A 23419-nucleotide genomic window follows, 5' to 3' on the forward strand; every position below is an offset into this window, starting at 1 on the left:
TTCTGCTTTTAACTTTTATGAAGTGGACATGTGAATTTATTTTAATTTCTCATTTTTCTTGATATTGAAGTAAAATATCAATCAATAGCACATTATGTTATAAAACTGATATCTTTTTTTCTCCCTAATACAGAGGCTCCACCATGAGACGCGGTGGATGGAGAAGGCGTGCTGAAAATGATGGCTGGGAAAAATGGGTGTGTTTTAAAAGAATAAAAATAGTTATATTGAACTGTCTAGGTATTTTTCATTCTTCTTTTAGTTTATAATGTGGTATAAGGCATTTTCTAAATTGTACATTACTTTACACACCAACTCTTTGAGTTTTCACAATGTATTGAAAGCTTGAACTTTAACCCCTAAACTTTACTCTCAGAAATTTTATCCTGAGTAAATATCCTAGTGCACAAAATTTGTTGCATGATAAGTTCATTGCAGCATTGCTAATAATACTGAAAAACAGGAAAACACAGATATCCAATGATAATAGATTGGTTCGGTAAATTTTATAGTGGAACACTGCAAACATTATTTAGCTTTATATTTCTTAACTGGCAAGATGGCCTTGACAAAAAGGCTGTGTTATAAAGGAGTATTATGTTTGATCGTATTTTCGTAAAACCTCTGTGCTCTGAGGCATAGAAAGAAACTTTGAAAATAAGATCCCCAAATGTTAACCATGAGATCGTAGCTAATTAAAATTTTCTTCTTTATATTTTCTTATGTTTTCTGAAAGAAATTTTTTTGACAGCGAGCATGTAGTATTTGAATAATCAAAAACAAGTCGTTTCCATTTTGGAAAAAATCTGTACCACTTCTGGACACTTAAAGCATTTTAAAGACTTAAATCAATTAAGCTTAAGTATTTTAATCTTCAAGAAAATTGTACCTGAATTCATAGATTTGTAAAGGTCTTTAGCAAAAATAATAACATTTTTATATTCTTTTTAGGTTTGATGTTATCTAGTGAAAATTAGTCCTACTATCAATTGATTGATTAGATCCAAAAATAGCCACTGAATCATTTGTTGTATTCTTATCTACATGTATGGAGAACTGTACTGGTTTGTCAAACTACTTCATTTTACTTGAAGTTACTAATTTAAGCTTCCTTCTGCCTTCCACAGAAAATAGTGGAAGGCAGTCTAAAATACATGCTGATTAACCAGTTGTCAAATTTTTAATTAGTTTAAACTTTGGTTTAACTTTCACTTGATTTTGTAGTAAGAACAATATTTTGTAGCATTAAACTTATTTTTGACGTTTTCTTTTTTAAAGTAGCTCTCAGCATTTATAAGAATGTGATAAATTATTAAAAATTGAGTTGACAGAGGGAAAAGTAAAAATCTCCCTTGACCTGCCTGTTTTATTATTGTTTTGTCTTATGGTTCATGTTTATAATTATGTCATGTCATCATCATACTTTGGTCATTAGCACAGAGTAAGGTCCTTTTAATTATTTATTTTTTAAATATAAGTTTCTTTAAAAAAAAGAGAGAGAGGAAGAAAATATGGCTTTTGTGATTAGTTTGTCTTTTCTTTAATTCTAGGGTGGGTATATGGCTGCCAAGGTCCAGAAATTGGAGGAACAGTTTCGATCAGATGCTACTATGCAGAAGGATGGGACGTCATCTACAATTTTTAGTGGAGTTGCCATCTATGTTAATGGATATACAGGTTGAGTACTTTTTACTTTCTAGGTACTCTGTTGACATGTATTCTTACTAGGATTGAGGGAGATTTATTTTAAATTGTTTTTAATTATTTATCTTGTATATAAAAAAGATGAAATCCTCTGCTTAGATACCCTTTCTTCACTTTTCCTTTCCATCCCGCCTGTACCTGCCATTGTCTTTTTCATTTTAATTTTTATCAAAGTCCATAGTTTTAAAAAGTCAAATGAAGTTTAACATGAGAAACAGTAGTCCTCTTGCTTACCCAGCTGATTGGAAGGTCATCACACTTGTGGGGCTTGTAACCTGTGAGCTTCAAAATAGGAGGACCCGGTAGAGCCACTGCACTGGTGAATCTCCCCTGTAGTTATGCATAGGTCTTTCTGAGCTGGTGGAGGGGGATGTGTGTGTCAAATTTCCCAAACTCTTGCTTAGAGAAGGATATAAACCTAGCTGCCAGCATTTTGGTTGCCAAGGGGAAGGAAAGGGCCAGAATTCTTGCAGTTAAGAAAGGAGGATTTCATTTAATCTCCCTGTTTTTCTTTTTCGTCCCCTACGTCTTCTCTCCTCCTGCCAGGCCTGTTGTCATTGAGTCCAGTATCTGGAAAGGACAGGATAGTCTTTCTTCCTTACAGGTAGGAGAGGAGATGTGGAATTCTAATTTGTCTCTTACACGGAATTTCAACCATGAACTTCCTGTTTTTTGACTTATCCACACACTCACTGTTGGAGGTGCCCACTGCCTTTATTTCATGAGTTTCTCTGGTTTCATTGGCACCAGCAGCCTCTTCTGGGCTTCCACATAGCCAGCTTAGGTTTTGCCTTTCTCTCATCTGCAAATCAGTTACCACTTGTCTGTTGTCTATCAGATTTGACTGCTAAAGTTTTCTTTTCAATCTCTTAAGAATTCCTCTCCTCTTAAGATCATTTTAGTGTGCTTTTCGAAGTGAACGGCTGTAAATATTTCCCTCTGCACTTCTCAGCTGGCTGATACCTGCTTATCTTTAAGGTCTCTCTTTATACATCACTTCGTCTTGATTGTCTGATTGTCTTCCTGCTAGTGTAGGCAACTTTTCATGCTCCTATGGTGCTATGGTTCCTTGTATTTATACATATTTTAGCATTTATTAGATCTTACTGTGTTTATCTATTTACTAGACAAAAGCAAGAGCTACGTTTTCACGTTTTCATTACTGTTGTATCCTTGGTGCTTCTGTGGTGACTGGGTGTAAGCACTCAGGAAATAGTTGTTGAATTAAAGTTAAATTTTAATTAACTGATATGTTTCCTGGTTGTGTTTTATCAGGCATCATTGATAATGAATTTAGTCTAAGAATATTATCTCAGAATGAATGCTGGTGCAGCTTTGGGAAAGTTCACGTGCAACTTTTCTACTTAGGTATGCTGGAACATTCTAGATCCACAGTTTCCAGAGATGCATTATAAAAGATTAAAAATGTTAATAAAAAGATAATCATTGCTTGTTACATTAGCCAGTTATGGAAGTCCCCAGTTCACAGGGGCACCCTTATTCACATAAGAGGAAGAAAAAGGAAAATCCCCAAAGGAAATACGGATAATAATACAATTTTTACTCTTGTTATTGTTAGGATTACCTTATAATTCTACAAGTAAAGTTTCATTATGTTGAATTTCATAGGGACACGCAAATAGTAGTGATAAAATTGTTTAACAAAATTTTCAGTTTTTCTGACTAGATAGAATCAACAACCTCTATATAATGAATTACCACGCAAAGAATAGTGCTTTAGATGTAGGAAGACAAGTAGGGAGTGCTGTTTTATTGTTGATTTTTAATCTTGCTCCCTGCAGACTTTAACTAATATTCAAAGTTTTCTTGATTCCTTCAAAGCTCCCATTTCTGCCGTCTGCTCTTTTCCTTGGTAACTCCCATCCCTTCCAGCCCAATTAGCATTGAACTTGAGCTTAGAGATAAGATCCCCCATTTTTTGGATACTCTGCCTCTGTCAACCCATTCTCTCTTCCCTTTTTTCCCCTAAAAAAGCATCTTTTTCCCTCCTAAGGTTAACTTCTTTGCCTTCTATCCTATTTTTTTAATTAAAAATGTTTTTTGAGATAATTGTAGATTCACATGCACTTATAAGAAATAATACAGAGAGATATCATGAACCCTTTACCCATTTTCTCCCAGTGGTACTATCTTATAAACCATAGTACAGTATCAACTAGGAAATTGACGTGGACACAGTCAAGATACAGAACACTTCTGCACCACAAGGATCCTTCATGCTGCCCTTTTATAGCCATACCTACTTCCCTTCTGCTCTCAGTCTCTTCTTAACCCGTGGCAACTTCTAATCTGGTCTCCATCTTTATACTTTTTTCATTTCAAGAATGTAACATAGGGGCTGGCCCTGTGGCCATGTGGTTAAGTTTGCATGCTCTGCTTTGGAGGGCCCAGGGTTTGCCAGTTTGGCTCCTAGATGCAGACCTACACACCACTCATCAGGCCATGCTGAGGCGGTGTCCCACATAGAAGAACTAGAATAACTTACAACTAGGATGTGCAAGTATGTATTGGGGCTTTGGGGAGGGAAAAAAAAGAAGATTGGCTAAATTCCCTCACCCCTCCCCCCCAAAATAAAGTTAGATAAATAGAACATACACTATATAACCTTTTGGGATTGACTTTTTGTTACTTAGCATAATATTCTGGAGATTCATCCAAATTGTGTTTATCAATAGTGTTTTCCCTTTTATTGCTGAGTTGTATTCCATTGTATGGATGTTCCACAGTTTGTTAACCATTGACCTATTTAAGAACATCTGTATTATTTCCTGGTTTTGGCTATGAACGTTTGTGTGCAAGCTTGTGCGTGAACGTAAGAGTGTAGTTTCTGGGTCACGGGTAGTTGGGTGTTTAGTTTTTTTTTTTAAAGATTTTATTTTTTCCTTTTTCTCCCCAAAGCCCCCCGGTACATAGTTGTGTATTCTTCGTTGTGGGTTCTTCTAGTTGTGGCATGTGGGATGCTGCCTCAGCGTGGTCTGATGAGCAGTGCCATGTCCGCGCCCAGGATTCGAACTAACGAAACACTGGGCCGCCTGCAGCGGAGCGCGCGAACTTAACCACTCGGCCACGGGGCCAGCCCCGGGTGTTTAGTTTTTTTAAGAAACTGCCAAATATTTTCCCAAGTGGCTGATTCCCACTCTCAGTTTATAAGCGATCCAGTTTCTCCGCATCCTTGTCAACATTTAGTGTTTTTATTTTAAGTATTAAAATAGGCGTGTAGAGATATCTCATTGTGGTTTTAATTTGCATTCCTATTTCTCCACATCCTCAGCAGCATTTGGTAAGGACAGGTTTTTATTTGTTTGTTTTTTAATTAATTTAGATATTCTGGTAGATGTGTAGTGGTATCTCATTGTGCATTTGCCTTTGCCTCGTGGCTAATGATGCTGAATATCCTTCATGTGTTCATTTGCTGCCTGTAAATCCTCTTCAGTGAAATGTCTGTACATGTTTTCTGCCCATTTTCTAATTGGATTGTTTGGTTTTTTACTGTTGAGTTTTGGGAGTTCTTTATATATTCTAGATACTCCTCCTTTGTCAGATATGTGGTTTGCAGATATTTTCTCCCAGTCTGTAGTTTGTCTTTCATCCTCTTCACATGGTCTTTTGCAGAGCAAAAGTTTTAATTTTGAGAGATCCACTTTATCGATCTTTCCTTTTATGGGTTGTGCTTTCCACTCAGAAGTCTTTGCTTAGTACTAGATCCCAAAGATATTCTTTTTTTTTCCTAAAAATTTCATAGTTTTATGTTTTAATTTAAGTTCATGATCCATTTTGAGGTTTTTTTCGGTGGCCGGTGGATATCCAGTAGCTCTACCACCATTTGTTGAAAGAGCTATCCTTCCTCCATTGGATTACTTTTGGTCTTTCCTCAAAAATCAGTTGGGCATATGTGGGTGGGTCTCTTTATGGGTTCTCTGTTCTCTTGCATTGGTGTATCTGTCTATCTCTTCACCAGTACCACATGGTCTTGATTACCGTACCTGTATATACGTAAGACTTAATATCAGGTAGAGTGATTATTTCCACTTTATTCTTTTTTGTCAAGATTGTTTTAGCTATTCTAGGGCCTGTGGCTTTCCATATAAATTTTAGAATAAGCTTGTCTGTGTCTACAAAATAAATTACCTTGCCGGGATTTTGATAGGAATTACATGAAACCTATAGATCAATTTAGGGAGAATTGACATCTTTATTATGTTGAGTTTTCCAGTCTATGGTCCTTCTATCCCATTTTACTCTACTTTAGTTGATGGAACAAATGTATTTTGTATGCTGCTTGTGTTTTGGGAACTGTGTTTGAGCAGAGATGGTGGTTGATGGAAAATGTGGATTTTGTGAAGAATGAATAATCTTGTTAGACATGAACAGAAGGTGCCAACACAGAAGAGAAGTAATTGCCTTTGAAAGTTAGAGTGAATTCTTCATAGAGGAATTGACGTTTTTAGCTGGGTCTTGGATAAATAGTCGTTTTCAAGATGAAAATGGGTAAAGGCGTTCTTATCTTAATCCTTATGTACATTTTTACCTGTACATTCTCTAATTTTGGTTAACAGGCTTATTCTGATATTTTAGGTTTTTTCTTTGTACTTTCTTGTTTCTGTGCTGCTGTTTGTGCTTTTGCCTCTGATGAAAAACTCCTTTTGTCACTTCTGTGAACTGGAATTATATTTATCTATTAAGACTTATATCAAATTATATTTGCCTCCTTCCCTGTCTGAGCTGGTCCATAGTACTTAAATTTCATAGCATTATTGCTGGAAATATCTATTTTAATACTTGAGTTTTGTCTTGTATTGTTATGTCTTATTTATGTTTTAAGTTTTTTGGAGTCAGAAAGCCCGTTTTGTTTAGTAGCCCCTATCCAAACGTGGGTCAGAGATAACACCTTAAATTTGCTGATCCTTCTGCTTTCCCCAGGTCTTCGTCATTCAGATCTCTGCTCAAGTGTTACCTCCTCCAAGAGACTTTCCCTGATCACTCGTATAAAATAGGTACCTTTCCCTCCGATTGTTTTCTCACCCCTTATCCAGCTTCATTTCTCTTCATAGGATTTATTTGTATCTGAACTGGTATTATCTGAGTTATTTTCTCTCTGCTCAGTGAAATAGAAGTACCATGGAGCACAGATAGGAGTCTTATTCGTTGCTGCATTGCAAGGGCCTAGAACCTTGCCTGGCACATGTAAGATGTGCAATAAGTATTAGTTGAGTGAATGAATACAGTATTTTGTATTTGTACATCAGAATGTTAAAATAACTTCACTCGTGTGCTAATTCAACTCAGTCTTCTTAAGTCTATAGCTTTTAATCGAGAAACAGGCCACATTTCAGGCTTGCTGAATTGTAATCTCTGGGAGATGGGCCCGGGGCATGTTTATTTTGGTGAAAGTTCTGCAGTTGAGCTGGTGCTCAAATCTGGTCAACTATAATTGCACTCTTCTGTGGAATGGGATCAGGACAGTTAATATGGAAAGAGGTGTTCTGGTTATTTTCTACTTTTTTCAAAATGTGGATAACAAACCAGGTCCAGTGACATTGGCACTGCTGACGTTTGTGAAATAGCATGTGGGCAGGCAAGTACTTTGACCTGGTGGCAGAATTAAACAAGGAAATATGCAAGTATAACAGACGTGCATTTCAGGTGTTAGGGATTTGTTTGAAGACTTGAAAACCTTACGTTCATGTTTTCTGAACCTATGAATGTGGTCGTTTAGGAAAAGAGTTCATTTAATGCTGACAGATCTTAGTTTTTTGAAATAGATGGCTTTCAGGAATTATTTTGTGTGAATATATATATATCTCCTTCCATTTCCTGTGAGGCTCTGATCTTGTAAAATAGGGGTGTGGGACTTTAACCTCCAATGTGGGAGAGACTTATGCCACCTGCTGTAGTTTTGCTGGTGTCTAATAAGTGTTTGTACCTGTTAGGTACTCAAAAATGTGTTCTCTAGGCTTTTGAAACTTTCTTCAGTTTTGTTTGGTTGGATGTATGTGGCTTTTAGTTGATTGCGGTAAGTCTGAGGGAGTTAGGGAGGAAGAGTCAAGAGAGTATGCATGGCTACTGGAGAAAGAGTAATGGATGGGTCGGGGGCTGGCCCCGTGGCTGGCTTAGTGGTTAAAGTTTGGCACGCTCTGCTTCAGCGGCCTGGGTTCACCGGTTTGGATCCCAGGTGTGAACCTACACTACTCGTTGGCCATGCTGTGGGGGCGACCCACATGCAAAGTAGAGGAAATTGGCACAGATGTTAGTTCAGGGCTAATTTTCCTCAGCAAAAAAAAGAAAAAAAGAGTAATGGAGTCAGAAGACCAGAGTCTGCACAATAGTTATGTAAGATTATGAACAAGTCACTTAATTTGTTTCTATTTCTTCATCAGTAACTATACTAAATTATCTTTTCTAACTTATAGGACTGTGAGATTCAAATGAAATAAAGAAATAATGAAGGATATTACTACTGTAGGACCAAAGGGGACATAAGTAGCCATTTGGCTTGCTTTTTTCTACTGTGTATGTAGCACAACCCACATTTAATCAAGTTCTTTGGATATACAGAATGAAATGATGCACATGATAAATATTTTCTCAATAAAGATCTATCAAAGAAAGCTTTTGTACAAAATTTAAAAATTTTGTTTGTAGAACTTGTTTTAACCAGATGAGCAAGACTCTTTTTACAAGCTGTGCCTAAAGACCTGAAAGTGGTCTTCATGTGCTGTTTTGGTGTGATTTAATGGCATTTGCAGCGGTTTGGAATTTCACTTGCAGAGCTTTAGGTGTAAATTCTGGTCCTCTGTTTGACATATGCCTTTTACTTTTACTATGTTTAATTGTCTATTATGGTTGGTTTTAGTTTATCCTCAAATTTTGTTGCATATAGAATATTCTCAAAGAATGTTCTGTAACATTAACAGTAGTAGTATTGTGGAATATAATTTTAAACTTTGATTCAGAAGATCCTTTAGTATCCTAGAGTGGCTTCATTGTCATTAAGACCACCCAGTATTATTTTGCATAAGAAGTTTTACCAAATAGCTTGAATGTTTAGAATGCCAGAAAGCCTTTTATTGCAGTAACGTTGGTTCTTCAGACCCAACACGTTTATCCTTGTTAGTGCCATTTGCTACTAGCCAGCTTCTACAGAGAATTATCTGATTTACATTTTCTTTTTCTCCCAGTAGTCTAACTTAAAAATCAGATGGGACTAGCTAAACAATGATGAAAAAAAACAATGAGGAGAGAGGAACTAGCTCTGGTGTCTCAAAACCTATTATAGGATGCTATATAAGCAATTAAAACTTTGTGTAACTCGTATAAGAAGAGGCAGATATGTGGTTTAGAGTAGCTTAGAAATAAATTCAATGTATATAAATTTGATATGTAAATTAGATATCATCTGTATACATATATGTGTGTTTGTTATAAATTAAATGAGTTAATATTTATAAAACACTTAGAACAGCCTAGCATGTCAGCACTACGTTAAATATTTTAAGTTATAAAGGGGTTTGCCACAGATCAATAGGGGAAAGGGTAGGATTATTCAGTATAATTTATTGCAACAAATTTGATGACTGGGAGAAAGCTTATATATCAAAATAATAGGAAATAAAACACTAACATCCCAAAAGATTAAAAGGCAGATTTCAGAAACAGTCTATTTCAGGAGATAGACTTGGGTAACAAACGTGGAAGTAGGTTCAAATTCACTAATAGACAAATGCATAGTGAAATAATATAGACCTTTTGCAAAGTTTATTTATTTTTAAAAATTATTATGTGATTATACCTAATATAGGCATGGATGGATGAAATAGCCACTTCGTTAGTTGCTGGAGAGAATGAGTTGGTACACTTGCTTTGCAAAGTGGCAGTATATGAAAATATGAAGAGGCTTTAATATGCCTATAGCCTTCAACTCAGTCTTCTAAGAGTCTATTCTAAGGCAGTAAGCTTAATCGGCCCCTTGGTATAAGGTTGATATAAAAGATAATCTTAACACGTTGTTTTGTTTAAAAGCCAAGCATTGTATGAGAACAGAAGTTTAGTTATAAATTATACCATCTACAGGGTGACTTAAAACAATTAAAAAGATAACTGGATAATTTCTAATAATACTAAAAAATTTTTGGTGAATGAAAAAGCATAGGATGTAAAATGAAAACTAGGGGATAATTGAATTCTTAAAAAAGAAGAGCACAGGGAAAAAATGCTAGAAGCAAATATAGTGCTAACTTTTTTTGGGCATAGAACTATGAGTGATGTATTTTTTTCTATTTAATTTCCAGGTTTTTTTATTCTAGGCATGTTTTTACTAGAATAGAGAACAACTTTAAAATAATTCTGAACTTTAATATTATTTGTCTTGGGAAGTGTGAAATTACATTAGAACCTTTGATTTTTTTTTTTTTTTTTTTTGCTTTGAGGCTCAAGACATTGATGTAAAAATACGCTGTTGATAAGATAGGTTGTAGACATAAGGAAAACAAAATTACTTAGGTAAATTTTTCCAAATAGACTGTGTAGTGGATTATATTTTTGTTCACTAAAATCTGCTTCCTCTTCCTGGGAGAGGATTATACTTCCTGCTTGTTGAAGTCAGGTTTGGCCATGTTCACAAAATGTGAGCAGAAGTGGTATTTATCACTTTGAGGATGAAGCTTTAAGAGCCAATTTGTGCTTCATTACACCCTCTTTGCCATGGTGACTGGCAGTGTTGCTCCATCAGCTGCACCCTCGAGTAAAGATGACATGGAGCCACAGCTCCATGGACATGTTGGAGCATAGGATGGACATGTTGCGTGAGTGAAAAATAAACCTTTCTTACAAGTCACTGAGATATTGAGGTCATGTGTTACTGCAGCCAACCTACCCTACCCTTTCTGAGCAGTATCTGAAATGGTGGATAGGAGAAATATTTAAAACAAATACTATGTTTTGTTTAGGTTTCCTAAAGTGGTAATCTTTGGCTATCTTTCAGGTCAGGGCTTGGTGAACTTTTTTCGTAAAGGGCCAGAGCTTTGTGGGTCACGCACTCTATGGCAGCTACTCAGCTCTTCTGTTGTAGACCCAAAGCAGTTGTAACAATATGGAAATGAATGAGAGTGAATTTGTTCCAGTAAAACCTTGTTTACAAAAACAGATGGGCCAGATTTGGCCCAAGGGCCTTAGTTTGCTGACCTTAGTTTTAGATGGCAGACTCATAGAGTCTTAGGTTTGGAAGGAATTTTAAATCAAGTTAATCACTGATTATGTGAGAAAATTCCTTCTTCAGTTTCCTTGAAGAATAGACAGGCCACGAGTCAGCCTCTTGAAACGAGTCCAGTGATGGTCTGCTGTCTTGGGAGGCAAGCCAGTTCATTTTCCAACAGGTCTGATTGTTTTAGTGAGCTAAAATCTGCATTCCTGTAACTTCTTTCCGCTGGTCCTGGTTCCTTCTCTAAGACTCCAGAGCATAAATTCAGAGCCTGTCCTCTGCTCTCAGTGGGATCTTCCTGCTAATCAAGCCACAGCTCTCCAAAGCTAGATTATTCCCAGTTCTTTGAGTGTGCTTTCAACCTTATGGCGCATCTTTCCCCAGCCCCTAACAGCTTCGTTCCCCATCTTTCCTCAGCTTGTCTGAACATAAAAATCCTGCTTAGTTTTCAGGTTCAGCTCAAGCAAATGTTTGTCAGCTCTCTCTTCCCACAGAACTTGTTTTCTGGTATATTAGTCATTTTGTGTTAAAGATGCATTTGTGGAATTCTTCCTAAATTCTGAGTGGGCTGCTTGAAAATATGGGTACCGAGGATAGACTCATGATTAAATAAGGTTCCTATCTTCAAATATTAGAAGTAATGAGTGCTATTGGACGCCTGATTGAAACTTCTGGTTGTTTTGAATTGCTTATCACTTTGAGTTCCAAAATGTCTTAAAGGTTTCACAGTCTTAAAATTATATGTTTTTAAGTATACTGAAAAAAGATAAATACTCAAATATGTTATTTACTAGAAGTGTTGTTTACCTTTTACTGTCAGGTTAAGTAGTTTTTACACAGACCTTGGAATATAACTTCTTTTAAATAGTTGTAAATATTAATAGTTCTAATGTGTGTGAATCAGGATATCCTCAGTACTATACTCAAATGCAAAATGGTAGTAAGTGTATGTTATAAATTGAACTTGTGTCTTATATAATACTACTTTTATTATGGTGTTTTTGGGTCTCCTGTAACAGTTCATTTGAAATAAGGGTTCTGCTATTAAAAAAGATGAAAATCACTGGTTTAAATGTCTCCATCTGTCTTCATGAAGGCGAAGCAGTTTCTTAATTCCTTTTTTATTTTAAAAGATTGGCACCTGAGCTAACATCTGTTGCCAATCTTTTTTTTTCTTCCTCCTCCTCCTTCTCCCCAAAGCCTCCAGTACATAGTTGTATATTCTAGTTGTAGGACCTTCTAGTTTGTGCTACGTGGTGGGACCCCGCCTCAGCATGGCTTGATGAGTGAGCCGTGCCATGTCTGCACCCAGGATCCGAACCGGCGAAAACCTGGGCCGCCAAAATGGAGCATGTGAACTTAACGACTTGGCCACGGGGCCGGCCCCTCCTCATTCTTTCTTTTGGAGCTTTGTACATGACTGAAACATCAGGAAGTGCTTATTAGCCAGTAGGACTTGGTCTTGAGATCTGTAGAGGATTTGTCCTGGTTGATTTTTACTGTACTTCTCTAATGCAGTTGGTCAGGGTGTAGCATGCGTCAGATCAGAAATGGAATCAGGTCCTCTGAAGGGAGTCTGCCCTCTGGAGTGGAACTGTCCCACCCCTCTTCTGCCCTCTGTGTTTGAGTTAGCTGTTTTGAGGGAGAGGAGGTAGAGCTGAATAGAAACAGGAAGAGACATTTATTCAGCTTAGTCATCAAGACTTCTTCTTGCTGTGTTGCTGTTGTGCCAGTTCTCCTACATCCTGAAATGATGCAGTTGTTTAAAATAAAATGCAGAACCTTAATTTTCAGTTAGACTTTTCTCATTGAGGTGTTTTTTGACCAAGATTACTTTGTCTCTTGTATAAGTTAACCTTCTGCTTTCTTTGCTGAGTTGAGACACTGTGGAGGATAGGGTAAGAACAAAGTCCTGTGGCGCTCACCAGCCTCGCTGCAGGCGGACGTTGCCTTGAGTCAGTCCTCATTTGGGTACTGTACTTGCTGAGTTACCGCCGTTGTCCTTAGGAGAATATATTGTTTTAGGTTTGCAAAGCTTTCTTTCATGTGTAAGTTCCTTAAGTTGTACAGTCCTATTTGGTGAGAACTACAATGTACATGAAAAGTATTTTCCTGTTGATCAGTTGTTTTTGATGGGTCTTAGTTTTGTCAAGAAAGGATATGTGTTATAAGTGCACATAGAAAAGAAAGTATATGTTCAAACTATAAAATAACTTTTATAACCTATTTTTAGATTTATTAAAACTTGAAAATGTTGCTGTATTACAGTCCCTTTTTGTTTGAAATCGATCTGCTTTATAAAACCTCATTCAGGATGCTGAAGGAGCTAAGAATTTTGGCTTAAGAGGATGTGATGAGAAACCCTCCTGGTTTCACTGTGCTGAAATATTTCTAGTAAGTTTTCATGTAGCAAATTCCAGTTCTCCAATTAAAGTATCAAAAGTTTTTAAAAGTTTGGAAAAGTAAATTGAATGTGTGCTGATTCTAGGGTTAATAGGGAAATTTTTGTTTGCAAGTTGGATCCCTTTATTTTTATCGATCTTTTTCTAAAACTTTTCTCTAAAGTGCAGAGTATAGATTTTCTTGTTAACTGAGATAGAAGGTTGGAGAGTGAGCATGGGATCAGAAATCAAGGCTTGGATTTTAATTTAATTCCATGTCTTTTTCACTTATTAGCTAATGCCACCTCTTCTTACACCTGTGTGATTTTAAGCTAATGTCCACAAGCATCTCTAAAATGGTACTAGTAATAATGTTTTATCAAGCTCTTACGATCATGGGTTTTGCAGAATTGAAAATAAAATGTGGATAAAATTACAAACACAATAAAATTCAAGTTAATATTAACATGTGACTCGTATTGTTTTGCTGAAATTAAATTACTGCTCACAGTGTAGATGTGGTACTGACCGGTACATTGGCATGGCTGTCCAAATTTTGTTTTTGTTTTAATTATGGCAAATTGCACATAACATAAAATTTATCACTTGCACCATTTTTAAGTGTGTAGTTAAGTGCATATTCACCTTCTTGTGCAACCAGTCCCCAGAGCTTTTTCATCTTGCAAAACTGAAACTCAGTGCCCCTGAAATAACTCCTCATTTCCCTCTCCCCAGCCCCTAGCAAACACGATTCTACTTTTTGTTTCGATGAATTTGACTACTGTAGATACCTCAAAGAAGTAGAATCATTGAGTATTTGTCTTTTTGTGATTAGCTTACTTTACCTAGCTTACTGTGTTCACAGTTCATCCAGATTGTAGCAGGTATTAGAATTTGCTTCCTTTTCAAGGCTGAATAATATACCATTAGTATATGACATTTAAAGCAGTCCATGACAATAGCACCAGCACCTTCATAACAAAACCTGGGCGCTGAAATCATGTGGCAGTGCTTAGTTATGAAATTGTTATCCAGATGATCCAAGAAATCTTGTTTTTTGGTAAGAATAGTGATGTGGGCTTGGCGAGCCAAGGAGTTGAAAGAAAGATTTCTTGGACTCTGAAGGTCTGGTAGTAATGCTCTTTTATTTAGAGAATAGCATGGGGAGAGGACTCATGGGCAGTGAAGAGCTGTAAGCATGGGGACAGGACCCATGGGCAGGGAGGGGCCGCATGCATGGGACAGGACCCATGGGCAGTGAAGAGATGTGGTTTGAGGGTAGGGCTAAATTTGTAAGGCATAGGTTTGTGAGTTATTTTTTTACTAGACAAAGGAAAGATCATGTAAAAAAGTTGTTAAAGTGGTATCAGGGCAGGTGGGGTCTGGTTATCTTGTGGTCATATAACTTTGGATACGAGTCTGGTTGAATCAGGTCAGGAGTCAGGTTGAATCAGGTCAGGACATCCTATACTTCCTGGAGGATGATCCAGATTGGCACGTAGGCCAGGATGCCTTGGGCTTCTCTCCCTGGGGCAGCCTTGATCCACATCAGATAGTATTGAAGTGAAATTAATAATATGACAGAGAACTTGTGATGTTGAATCTATACTGTTGAATTCCAGTATTGGAGTCAATTGGTGAAGATTAAGTGAGAGAAAGTTTGTGAAGGACCTGCCTGGAATAGGTGCTAAATTAATGTTTATTTCCTTTCCTTCGTTCTTTTTACCTGCTTATGGTTTTAAAGCAGTTCATGACAGTTTTAGTTTGCTCTACAAAAAGGTGGATGTTTTTTAAATAAAATTGACATACATTGGTGCTACTAGAATGGACACACACAGAAGTGTTTACTGACTATAGGAAAGAAATGTTTTCAAGTTTTGTTATATCATCCTGTGTAAAAATTTACCCTTGTTAAGAGCACTTACTCTGTATGACAAGTATCGTGTATCTCTTTAAAAACATATTTTGTTTAATAGAATCGCTTAGGGAAACTGGCAAGTAATCTTAAATTTCTGTATGAGATATTTAGGATTATTGCTAGTAAAAATGACTGCCAGATTGCTTTGTCATAGAGGAAATTTTCTGAGCATATTGCTAACATACCATGTTTTAAACCACCACTGCCTAACCTTGGTAGTGAAGCCACACATGAAAAGAATAGGTTAGTTATGCTTTTTCTTAATGTATCTTAGATCCTCTGTGCTGATACTTTAATGGACAGTTTGGGAGTTGATGTAGGCAGTTGGAGATGTGTGATGATACACCCACACATTCATATACATAAATATATAATGCATATATATAAATGATAATATTGCTTGTCGAGCGAATAATAGAAGACCCCTTAAATCTTTGCCTTCTACTCACAAATTTCGTTAGCATGTAACAGTATCAGTTATAGAACTTCCATTATAGAGGGTAAACTTATTGAGCAGGGGTCTGGTAAAACACAACGTAAAAGATGGTTTGTTTTAACCAGGTCATCAAAGCACTGTTACTGACTTTTTGTTCTCTGTGATGATGGTATTTGATGTGATGGAACTACTTGTAATGGAAAATGAGGCAGTGATAAGTAGAGAATTTGTCTAGAAGCTAAATAGATTCATAATAGTTTAGTTCTGAAAGGAACCTTAGAGATCATTTGCTCTGGTCATCCCATTTGACCTCTGACACGCTAAAACACAAAGGTAGTAGAAAACTTCTTCGAGTTACCCAACTAATTATGGCGGTACCAAACTGAACCCAGGACTTTGGATCTCCAGTTCACTGTGTTTTCCTTTATACCACATGCTTTTTATATTTGCCATAGTGGAGAAAATACTTGCTTTTAAGTACTTTCTGTTGCTTTAAACTTCTTGAATTTTGTACCTGTTATATGTAGAAGACATTGTAGTTTATTAGATAATGAAGATATGTGAATTGTTGATCTGCCTTTTCCAGTGTCTTGCTGATTTATCATTATGTATTTTTTCTCATTCACATTTTTCTGATTTAGTTCTTTTATCCATGAAATTGGATGGGATAAGACCTGCTTTGCTTTCCCCTCATAAATTTGTGAAATAGTATTCAAATTTTGCTTGCTGAGATAATGATTTTAGTGAACAGAATTGTGCATTAGCTTTGGAAGGAATCTTAAATAGCATCTGGTCTAGCCTCTCATTTTGTAAATGAGGAATTACGTGAGATGAGTCAGCTGCCCAACCTGTCATGACTTTTCAGTGTCAACCTGCAGTTGAAAACCAGGCCTCTCGAGGCTTGCAGCATGTTAAAGTTGATCAAGTATGAGTTTCGGGAAACACAAACCTGGCCCTGAATTGCAACTATCCCACCAGTTGTGCGTGACTTTGGAAAGTTATGTATCTTAATCTCTCCAATCTTTGATTTGTTTTTCTGTAAATTAATCTGCCTAAAATTAATGCTATTTAAGAAACTTTATTATGTGCATTAATGAGTAATAATCTGCTTGTTTAAAAATTTAGCAGAACTTTAAGGAAATAATTCAGTTGGCACATGGTTCCTTAAAAAATCTTTTGTTAGAACCAATACTATTTTTTTTCTTCTGGTAAAGTCATCTGTGGGAACTGCTAAAAGCCTCAGAGACACTCTCTTTTATTTAAAGCATCTTCACCAAAATGTCAGTGGTAATTTGTGGTGATGATTTTTTGTTGGTGATTAAATTGCCTGTTTTATACTCTACTGTATTTATTTTTTATTTATTTATTTTTTCTTTTTTTAAAATTTTGTGTCTGTCACTTTTTTTTTTTGCTCAGCATAATGCACTTGAGGTTTGTTTATTTATTTATTTATTTATTTTTTTGAGGAAGATTAGCCCTAAGCTCACATCTGCCTCCAATCCTCCTGTTTTTGCTGAGGAAGACTAGCCCCGAGCTAACATCCATGCCCATCTTCCTCTGCTTTATATGTGGGATGCTTACCACAGCATGGCTTGCCAAGCGGTGCCATGTCCGCACCTGGGATCCGAACTGGTGAACCCCAGGCGGCCAAAGCGGAAGGTGGGCACTTAACCGTTGCACCACTGGGCCAGCCCCTATACTCTACTGTATTTAAAAGTAATATGTACGATGAAGATGTATATTGGAAGTTGAGGGGTGTTGATTTTATGTACTATTTGAATTGGTCCAGTTGGTTTAACTTGGTTCAGCTTGTTTATACCACTTTTGGAAATGAAATGGTTATTAGATATCTAAAAGCTCTTTTAGTTCTGACAGTCCCCTAGGGTATAACATCACCTGTAAAGATTTGGAGGATAGAATTTTCCTGAATGTGTTTTTGTTTGATTTTTCATTTTATCTTATTCTTGCTAGTGTATAAAGAACATTCTTGAAGGAAAAGGAACTGAAGGGTGGGCAACAGGAGGAAAGATTTGTAGGTGGGATTATGGATTGAAAAAATTTAATGATTTCTAGGTAGACAGCAGCTTCAGCCCTGGAGTTCCTTCCTTGCTGCTTTGAGATAAGAGATGGTGGTATTAATAATAATAATACTGATAATAGCTGATGCATATTTCTTACTATGTGCATGGCACTTTTCTTAGCAATTTATAGGTTTTATCTCTTAGAATCCCACAGCAGCCCTCTGAGGCACTGTTATTATCCCCTGTTTACATATGGGAAAATTGAGGCCCTAGGAAGTTAAGTAACTTGCCTGAGGTACACACAACTGGCAAGTGCTATTTGAACCCAGTCAGTCTCACTTTGGTGTCTCTGCTATATGACCTACTTTGTGAGTGATTGAATAAATGTTTTGAGAATTGAGGTTTTACTACTAGTTGCACTCCACCTCTGCTAGAACTCTAGGCAGGAGTCTGTGATGCTTTGGGCATATCAGTTAATTCAACATGTATTTACTGAGCACCTGCTTTGTCCCAGAATATGGAAGTGAATAAGGTAGACCAGGTTCCTGCTCTCATGCACATGTTCTGGGGGGGAAATCTGACAGTAAACTAGTAAACAAATAGACAAGATAATTTCAGCTTGTTGCCAGTACTCTAAAGAATCAACTGTAAAAATTAGCTGGTGTTAATTTTATGTAGATTGCAGGGATGGGGTCCTTTGTGTGTGTCACACAAAGCTTAGCATCATACAGATTTCATGGTGTTGGATACTATCTCCCACACATTTTTCTAATTAGCCCACATCTGCTGAATTAAAGAAGAGTGTTAAATACAAGAATGAATTTATGTAAAACTTCAGAGCTATTGTTTCTATTCTTTTGAACTTGTAATGTAGAAGTATGCTGTGCTGCTGAAGAAATGGAGCCAGAAAGAAAGACTGTTTTTGAAATTTCAAGAAACAATCAAAATGAGGGCAGCCAGCAGCCACCATGCATGCCAGGCTGGTTGCTGATGGGGTGGTTCCTGGCTGCTGTCCATAGTGCACTTTTGGCTGTTGTTTTTGTTTGAAAGTTAGGGTAACCATGTGTCAGCATATGTCTTGTCTTCATCCACCATTTCTTGTAGGGTCTATGGCAGGAGCCTCAAGTCATATATATTACTTGAAAGGAGTTCTGATGTCATCATAGTTTATAAAAACGGTTTTTGTATTGAGTGCTTATGTGCCAGACTTATTTCTTCATTACAGCCTTATTTGTTTATTTGTAAAGAGAGGAGAAGCTTAAAGGAGTTAAGTGCTTCTCCCAAGTTACACAGTAAAGAGCATTAAAGCCAAGATTAAACCCAGGTTGGTCTGACGCCATAGTCTATCTTACCTTTTAACTAGATTGGTTTTCAAGGTCTACTTCACACTGAAGAATATACGAGAGTTTTCAGAATTGAACTTCAGGGAGCCCCCTTAACTTGATCCAGTAGAAGGACAATGAACTCGCCAGGTTTTCCAGTTCCAAATTTCCACAGTAATTAGATTTTTTTTTAGGGGAGAGGGGAGGAAGATTGGCCCTAAGCTAACACATGGCTTGCTGAGCTGTGTGAGGGGCGCTCCTGGAATCTGAACCCATGAGCCCCAGGCCGCCAAAGCGGAGCGTGTGAACTTAATCCCTCCGCCACCAGGCCAGCCCCACAGTAATTAGATTTTAAAGAGCAACTAAGAGGGGAGAGTGTGTGTATGCAAAGGTAATCTGTTCCTGACAGTCTGCTGTTTTCTGTTTAAATCATTTAATACATTTAGAATTGGTTTAGGAAAGTTGTAGATTAACCTGTAAAAAATTTTTTACACTTCTGTGCTTTTTATTGGATTTGGTATTTGTCGGTATATTGCATTTTATTGTCCTTTTCTTTGGTACTTCCATTGTTTTTTTATAAGGTCAGCCAAATTCTTTAATCCTAGGAAAAGAAAGTAAATTTTTATAGATTCCTGACTGGCTGTTTAATTTCCGCTATTTTACATTAAATCATTGTGATCCTTTAGTTTAATTTTTGTGATCCCTAACCCCTGAAAACCTTCTATTATGACTTTTGAATTAATTTTATTTAAAAGTTGTTTTCATTTCTCTTTCTACTGCACTGTTCGCTTTGGTAGCCACTATCCACATGTGTTAAGCACTTGAAATGTGGCTAAAGTGAGATGTGTTTAAATGTCAAGTACACACTGGAGTCTGGAGATGTAGTATGAACAAAAGAATATGAAATATCCCAATTTTTTGTATTGATAACATGTTGAAATGATATTTTGGATTTGTTGGATTAAATAAATGTTACTAAAATTAATTTCACCTTTTCATTATTTTTAATGAGATTACTAGAAAATTTTAAATTATGTATGTGGCTTGCCTTTGTGGTTCGCATAATATTTCTATTGGGCGGTGGTGGTATGTGCAACGAGTTGCTTTATATGAATTCTACCCTATGAGAATTTACCAAGAATTAGTCAAACCTGGCATATCTATATGTGCTTTGTTAGGTTTTTTTCCTTCTTCTAAAGACTTAAACTCACCTAGTTAGAAAGTGTTTACTTAAATACTTGGACCTGTGTTGCCTGGGCTTAAGGAAAAGCTGTTGCTTGAATAACAAAGTAGATACATCAGCCTCCTGTGACCCGCTTCCCCCCAGGGTGCAACTGCTGCTAGGGGAGGTGTGATTTAGAGCTTTCCTTTGGATAACAGGTGAAAGAATAGAAAAGCTATTGAAAATAATTATTTTAATGTGATGCTAGTAATGCTGATCATGGCATAACTTGAGTGAGTCAGACATTTCTTTTTAGGGGAAAGCAAAAACCACATTGATTCTTGTTTAAGATATTTTTATAGTTTAAGAAAAAATAATTTGATACAAAAGTGAAAAAATGATTCTTGGTCTGCAGTGTTTCTTTTTGGTATTGGTGAACTTTATTTTTTGTCTTTGGTACAAGTTCATATTAGGAAACTGAGATTACTTTACCCTTTCTTATATTTTCTTAAATAAAAAGTAAAATCAGGCTTCGTAGAGGTAACATCTGTTAATAAGCCCTGTGGTAAGTCTGCTTATAGTAAGTCTGAGCAGTTTATCTAATGCTGTATTACTAATACTGTATTACTCGAAGGGAGCTGTAGGATTAACTGGAGTCTCTGTAAACTGATCAATAAACGAGTATATGTTTGTTAGTTTTTTCTAACATAAGATACCAGTATCAAGGTCATATATCTAAATGTGGTCAAAGTTGAAAAATATTTGCTCTCTTATTAGTATTTAATTCATTACTTGAGGTCCCTGTTTCCTCTTCTAGGCATCTCTTAGCAGTAGACGTTTTTGTGTGGTTGGCTGTCTCTAGCAGCCAGGGGAGAAGGATGTACTAAGACAAACAGCTTCATCACTTTGAGTTTTACCTTGGAACCTTGTTTACTGGCAACACAGCCGTGGAAAAAGTGAACCAATAATACATCTTTAAATTGTCCTGTTTAAGGCATTATTCAGCTAGGGCTCTATTTTGTTATATATAAAACTCTTAATGTATTTTAATACTAATTTTACAGATCCTTCTGCTGAGGAATTGAGAAAGCTAATGATGTTGCATGGAGGCCAATACCACGTGTATTATTCCAGATCCAAAACAACACACATTATCGCCACAAATCTTCCTAATGCCAAAATTAAAGAATTAAAGGGGGAAAAGGTAATTCGACCAGAATGGATTGTGGAAAGGTAAGTTTAATTTTTAATTAAATTAGTAAGTTTTAAAAGTTGAAATACTTTTTATTTCTATTATAAACACTTATCTAACTTACAGTGCCTCTTAACTTAAGGGTGAAAAGTAATTACTGTCCTAAACAACACTACTCTTTAATCGCACACTGATAATTCAGGTGCCTAGGATTTGACATCCTATTAAAAGTAGTACACTAGTGTTCTTGCAACCTCAGCTGCCGAGAATTAGGGAAGATGACTCAAGTAAGCAGCAGGAAGCAGTGATGGGAGAGGGTTGACCAAGCTTCTTGTTCATTCAACAAATGTTTATGCACCTGTTAGGGGCTGGGAAGTGTTTTGTGTCCTTGGGAAATAGCAATGGGTAAAACAAAGATCCCGCTCCTACCTCTTAGAACTTACATTTTATTGGGGGAAACAGGTAATAAACAATACACTTAATATATGAGTAAATTATATGTTAAAAGTTGACATGTGCTAAGGGAAAAAGAAGCTCAGGGTAATGTGCACCTGGAGTACTACAAGTGAGGACAAGGAGGAAGAGCAGTTTGCAGTATTATTAACACCTAGTTTTTAGTTATTAAATTGTGGTTCCTTTGCTGTTGGTTTGGAATTGGTATATTGTAAATGAATGGTGACCATTCATATTAACTTGTAGGTTTAAATGTGTCATCTGGAACCTTGGTGATGAGCCATAACTTAAGTGAGTTACATTTTGAAATGGTGTATAATACATATGAGTGATTGCTATATTTATGCAAGTTAAAAGTAAAAATATTAAAATCATGATTTTATGTATGAATAAATTGTAATCAGTGTGTAAGAGAATAGTCATATTGTATAATGGAGTGCTAATGAAACTGGAAATTATTTTTTTAGTTACTTGCCAAGCTTTTTTTTCCAGTCCTAAATTTCGTTAATTCTGACACCCTCCACTGATTTATTCATCAGATTTAGTATTGCTCACTTCCTTTGTATAGCAGATACAGCAGCATAGATTCAGTGCGAGGCACCATATAGCAGTGAGAAAGGCGATGCTTGGGAGATGTACCTGGTATCACATCCAAACTGCGGAGTTCAGTGTCCCTGTAATCTTCTCTGCCTTTGGGAACAGTTATACAGTCATTCTGAACTGCATTTCCTCATTCGTAAAAGAAGGCTGGTAACTACCTGCTATGATTGTATGAGAACTAGAAGTAATTTGTGCAAACTACCTAGTACAATGCCTGGCACATCCTACAGCCATAATGTGTAAGAAGTTAATGTTGTTGTTTTATTTTTAGTCTATAAACATTAGCAAGTATTAGAAAATAAATTCCAAAGGGTCAGAAGTGCATTTGGCTTCCAGAAAGCTAAATGTATCTTACAGATTGAGGTTTTTTTTTTTTTTTGAGGAAGATTAGCCCTGAACTAACTACTGCCAATCCTCCTCTTTTTGCTGAGGAAGACTGGCCCTGAGCTAACATCCATGCCCATCTTCCTCTACTTTGTATGTGGGACGCCTACCACAGCATGGCTTTTGCCAAGCGGTGCCATGTCCACACCCAGGATCTGAACAGGCGAATCCCAGCCCGCCGAGAAGCGGAATGTGCAAATTTAACTGCTGCGCCACCGGGCTGGCCCCCAGATTGAGTGTTTTAAACCTTGGGGGATTAAGTTGAAGGCTCCTCCCTGAAACATCTCACTGATTCCTTCTGCTGTGTTCTCATGACCTACCCACTGTCCATTCATTATATGGGATCAATGAACATGGCTTTTAGCTGTGTCTCTACTTGAAAAGGAATTGTCAAGTTTTCAGTATAAGAAGTTAGTATCATTCCAGAGTTAGCTATGTGTTGTCATATACAGACAGTGCTATCATTGTGCTAGGGCTAGGATTTTGAACTGGGTGTGTGTGTGTGTGGCTTTGGAGGGAATAGGGGAGATCCATGGATAGCAGGAAAGTGGGGGGATGAAAAGGGCTCTTCCTGGGTGGGACTTGATTTGCTTAGAAAAGAATAGTTTTTGTTACAGTTGTTTTCTTTA

General features: G+C 36.8%; 1 protein-coding gene across 15 annotated transcripts in view; it reads left to right on the forward strand.

The window, feature by feature from the left end:
• REV1 (REV1 DNA directed polymerase) overlaps positions 1 to 23419 on the forward strand; it is a 92291-nt gene that overhangs the window by 23894 nt on the left and 44978 nt on the right. For 8 of the 15 annotated variants that reach the window (XM_070571988.1, XM_070571991.1, XM_070571987.1 and 5 more), the window contains 3 exons: positions 134 to 197; positions 1551 to 1677; positions 21226 to 21394. In XM_070571988.1, the coding sequence (XP_070428089.1) occupies positions 144 to 197; positions 1551 to 1677; positions 21226 to 21394 (350 nt within the window). In that variant the 5' untranslated portion in view covers positions 134 to 143. Of the gene's footprint in view, positions 1 to 133; positions 198 to 1550; positions 1678 to 2250; positions 2309 to 6645; positions 6720 to 21225; positions 21395 to 23419 lie in introns of those variants that run through there. The other 7 variants (XM_070571997.1, XM_070571995.1, XM_070571999.1 and 4 more) reach the window with 4 other exon arrangements.

The sequence above is a fragment of the Equus przewalskii genome, chromosome 14, assembly GCF_037783145.1.
Source record: "Equus przewalskii isolate Varuska chromosome 14, EquPr2, whole genome shotgun sequence".
NCBI classification, from domain to species: domain Eukaryota; kingdom Metazoa; phylum Chordata; class Mammalia; order Perissodactyla; family Equidae; genus Equus; species Equus przewalskii.